This window comes from Cynoglossus semilaevis, chromosome 1 (genome assembly GCF_000523025.1).
Source record: "Cynoglossus semilaevis isolate Cse_v1.0 chromosome 1, Cse_v1.0, whole genome shotgun sequence".
Taxonomy (NCBI): Eukaryota; Metazoa; Chordata; class Actinopteri; order Pleuronectiformes; family Cynoglossidae; genus Cynoglossus; species Cynoglossus semilaevis.
Genome location: NC_024307.1, coordinates 32,724,609 through 32,729,263, shown reverse-complemented (window position 1 = coordinate 32,729,263; position 4,655 = coordinate 32,724,609). Strand labels below are relative to the sequence as shown.

Here is a 4,655-nt window from a genome sequence, read left to right as displayed (position 1 = left end):
GAGGTTCGCGAGGCCCGCCGGCCGCTGGCCCTCAGTCGCATCAGACTCCAGTGTAACTGGAGTCTTTGAACGGGCCGCGGCCATATTCTGTCTGAAAGCCAGGCTTCACTGTCCCCACTGAGGGAGCAGTTGAGCCTGAGTAATGGTCCCTTTCTCTCTGCCTCTGGCCTCCTGACCACTCCTCCTCCTCCTCCTCCTTCTCCTTAGAGTCCCCTTCTCTTTCCTTTTCTCTTTTTTCCAGCATGCCCTTCTCCCTCTCTTTTACAATACGGCGCCCCCTCCCCACCACCTCAGCACCTCTAAAACAAACAAAAAGAAACTGTAATCACTCTTGATCAGTCTTTGCCCACCTGCCTGCGAGACCAACCTCACCGCCCCCCCCTCCTTTCACCTCGTCCACCACTGCCCCCACAACAACTTTTTTTTCTCTCTGGCCCACTCTCTCTATCCCTCCCTCCTCCACCTCCTCCCCTCGGCTCCCTTCATCACTCCAAATTGGTCCTCGCTGCAGAATGTACCCGTGCAGTTTGGGGGAAAAAAACAAAGGTCGATAGATTCAGTCAGACGAGATGAAGTGTTCCTGTAGGTTTACAAATATTTTAAGGGCTGGGTTTTTTTTTTTTTTTTAGAACTACCCCCCGCTGCCCTCCAGCTCATCAAACTCAATTATATTATATCAGCCTTCAAACTGCCAGCAGTAACTTAAGAAGCATTCATGTAACCAAAGGAGGCTGCCTATCGATCTATTTGACCACATACTGCATAGTGAATTGTCCAGACACTAATTTCATTTGTTCACTTCCAAATCATCTTCAAGCCGGCCATGCGTGCTCCTTTGTTCTTCCACGCACCACTTCAGAAATCCTTTGGAGACACTCGTGTCCAGAAGAATGCCTTTAAACAAACACATCCACCGAGAGAGGTCGTCAACGTGTCACATGTTGACAAACACCCGCGGGGACAGAAATGCCAAGAATTTCGCTTATCAGATGGAGCCCCAATGGGGAACAACAGGCGTGGACGTACATTATAACATTACGGGCTGTGGTCCCAGACTGAGCTCGATACGTTACAGCTGCATCACTAATCACTTTCAGTGGCTGATGTCAATTAGGGATGTTTCGGGTAAAGAAGCTTTATCTCGTAATGCGGTAGAAGAAAAGAAAAAAAAAATACGACCAGAATTTGCAGGATGCTTTTGGAGTCGTATCTCACGTGCGGGGTCAGAAATTAGAAACAGACTTCTGCCTCGCTACGTATGTCACTACAGATCTGAACCCTGAGCCTGAGAGAAAGGAGCGTTCGCTAGAGCACCGCAACATGGCTGATCAGTCATGCAACTGTAGAGAAATCGTTGTACGGACGAACGTAAACGTCATTATATGTCATTTTTTCCCCTCTTTATTACTGCTCAGAAAATCACACCCGGGTATTAGCGACCACTGGGTCTTCAGCATACTCCAGTAATGAACGTTACATTTTTAAATTCTCCACATCTGCATGAGCTTAATGGGACAGACAGGCTGTATGAGATTAGCTCAGGCTACTCACTTCTTCAGTTTATCCGTATGGACATTGGGTTTTTCGCATCTTCCAGTAAATTCAACCACTTCCTCGTCTCAGTGTGCATGAGAATCCGGATAACAAAGAGTGGAAAAAGTAGGGAATTTATTTTAACCAAAATGTCACAGATTATTACTGGCACCAAAGCTTGAGATGCTATAAATCAGCAGAGCGTTTTTTTAGCGCCACATTGGCTTCTTTATGAGTCTTTTTTCTAATTCTTCATTTTTATTCGAACAATTACGGCCCACTTTGAGTCATTTACATTACACATACGACCGTGCAGAGCAGCAATCCGGCTGTTCAACAAAAGGGGCCTGGAGGGCAACCTCCTCTTCTTTGCCTGTGAAAGCCTCCCAAATGTGTCTGACTTTCCCAACATGTGAATGTTTCCCTGGATGAGCACCAGGCAGGAATCCGTCTGAGGTCTGTGATTCACGGCTCGACCATGTGATTCAGAGCGTACAGTCAGAACGGCAGCAGCAGCTCCATCAGCTCGTACCCTCAGTCTGCTCAAAAGGACACTGGGCGGATAAACGGCACACCTGCACTGGAGCCTTTGTCCGAGTCAGCGTTTCAAAACTCCCGTCTGGGCTAAAGGTGCAGTGCTGCAAGTCAGACCTGGTGCCTCTCCCGCTCGTTAAAGAACTTAAAAGGCGTGTGTTTGCAGTGATTGATTAAGCACTAACGTTTAACAGCTGCGTTAACGGTGGCACTTGTTTAGGACTTATTACCACGTTGGTATGTTGATACAAGGCCAGGATCCTAAATCAATCCCTTCGGTGCTGCCGTCTCAGCTAGTAGACGCTCGACTCTAGTCTCGCGGGCGTATCAGTGAATCTAAATAACTTCAAGAAACATTCTGATCCAGCACAGCTTTAATTAGCCTCTCGACTAATAGCCATGCAATCATTAGCACTAGCAGGCAATTACATGTGTGCAAATTGCGGGCCATGAAATACTGTTTTACTAGTCTAATGAAGAGATAAGAGTCTCTTAAAGAAAAGGGTGCCCACGGCGTTATCTCTCTTGATGAGATATTCACTCCAGCCTCCGCTGGATGCTGCAAACTCCGCTAATGTTTTCACGGCCCAATGCAAAAAGCCATTTAGTGCAACCACTGAGACCCCACGTCTACTACTGTTTTATGTCTCGCAGCAGCATTAACAGTCTGCTCATCTCATGCGGTTGACAGCCTTCGAAAAGCGCGTTTGTTTGCGTTTGAGGGACACGGCAGATTGAACGGAGGTAACTGCAGACAACCAAATGGACGCCTGTGTGTGTGTGTGTGTGTCCATATGAACATCTGTAGGTGCCTGTGTCCTCGTGTGTTTTTATGCGATTGGACGAAGACAAAGGGATCTCGGTGGAGAGAGAGCAGAGGCTGTACATGTGTGTCACAGCTGTCACACTGTGTCATGCGCCGGTTCCTCGAAGCGTCTGTCACTCTGATGTTTGAAAGGAATCTGCTCCTGACTGGATGCAGATTGTGGCGCGCTTGTGTGAAGATGTCATGCCACTGTGGCGATGGGCGGTGGGCGGGTGCTGTGCACACCGAGCCAGGCTGAGCTTAACAAAGCCCGGCAGACACGGTGACATCATCCTTTTCTATACCTTTGCTTCCCTTCAACAGAACACGCCCCCTACCTTTAGTGGAGTGCTGGAGCAGGCAGGGACTGTCCACACTATTGGTCAGCCGAGGTAGACAATGAAAGAGATGTGAAGGATGTGGAATTAAGAGGACGCCTGTCTGTGATTCCATCAAACAGGTAGCAGTGGAAAGAAATAAAACGATTCTCTTCTCCCTCTTTTTCCTCCCTCAGCCCTCAACCTCCTGTCTCCTAGCAACTCAGGTCTGGCTGTGAATACCATAAGCCAACGGTTTACCTGGAAGCCCACAGGTATGGAGGGGGAACAGATGCATAAGCACAAGTGATGCTGCTGCACACGCCTCTTTGTGCATGGGAAGGCAGAGAATGGGAACTACAGTAGGTGCTCAGGTGGGAGGCAGCAACTGAAGCGAAGGGGAGAGGGGTGAGTGTGTGAGAGGGGTGAGGAGAAAAGGACAGACAGAAAATGATGAGGAGGGATGAGAAGGCGAGGAGGGTGAGACAGAAGAGAGAGAGATGTGTTGCCTCTGACTCCAGGATCACTCCAGGGTCTGGTGGCAGAGCTCACGCTGAGTGACACGCCATTCACATGTTTCTGCTGCAGCTGGATCCGTGTAGAGCAGCGCCGCTCAATCACTGTCATTCCCCTCACGTCCACAGCCTCTCATCGCTACACTAGTTCACACGACGGGCTCCACCGGAGCTCTGGATGTCATTTATGGAAAAGGTCATTTGGAGCGCGCGCACAGACGCGTGTGCGCGGAACGGCATCACACGTAGCGGCGTTTAAAGAGGTGTGATGATCCATTACTGCGGTGCGGAGCCGCGCCGTCACACACGAACCGACACATACCGCTGCTGAGACTCATGTGAAATCATATGTAATCACGTGAAAACACACACGCGCATATATATATTAATATATTACTCACCAGTTTGAAAAGTGAGCAGCAGCAAACTGAGCAGCAGCAGCAGCCTCTGCATGGTTCAGCCGACCACTAAGTCCGTTATTATGGGCTCAGACCTCCGTGAGGACATGGGCATGAAAAGCGGGAGTTTCCTGACTGGAACAAAAATCACACAGAGTCAAATATTCCTCCTGACTCTCTTACGCCTCCTCTCTGTTGTCCCCTCTCTCTGTCTCTCAGCGTTTAAATCATTTCACTCTTGTCTTTTCTCTCCTTTCTTCTCCGGCTCTACTCTCTGGCTCACGGCAACAGCCCGGTTTTCTTCTACTGAAGGTCTACGCTTACTATGAGCAGGCGTCGATCTCGCTGTGGTGACGGGAAACCACACATCCGGTCACAGTCTTCAAAATAAAGCTAACTTAAAAGTATTTAGATCAGCTTAATTTAGCTCAAGGGGAAATTTTGATATGTAAATTCGTAACTGTGCATTTATGAATAAGAATCTGCTTTAGTGACCAAGTATGGAAGCACACAAGGGAATTCGGCACTGTTTCCGGTATTGTGTTCAGTGTAA

General features: G+C 48.6%; 1 protein-coding gene across 2 annotated transcripts in view; it reads right to left on the bottom strand.

The window, feature by feature from the left end:
• The window catches only part of kirrel1a (kirre like nephrin family adhesion molecule 1a), a 32,377-nt gene extending 27,929 nt beyond the window's left edge, over nucleotides 1-4,448 (bottom strand). Inside the window, exon 1 of one of the 2 annotated variants that reach the window (XM_017037744.2) lies at nucleotides 4,106-4,448. In XM_017037744.2, the coding sequence (XP_016893233.1) occupies nucleotides 4,106-4,157 (52 nt within the window). In that variant the 5' untranslated portion in view covers nucleotides 4,158-4,448. The remainder of the gene's footprint in view (nucleotides 1-4,105) is intronic. The other variant, XM_008327747.3, reaches the window with a different exon arrangement.
• Nucleotides 4,449-4,655: the final 207 nt, after the last annotated feature.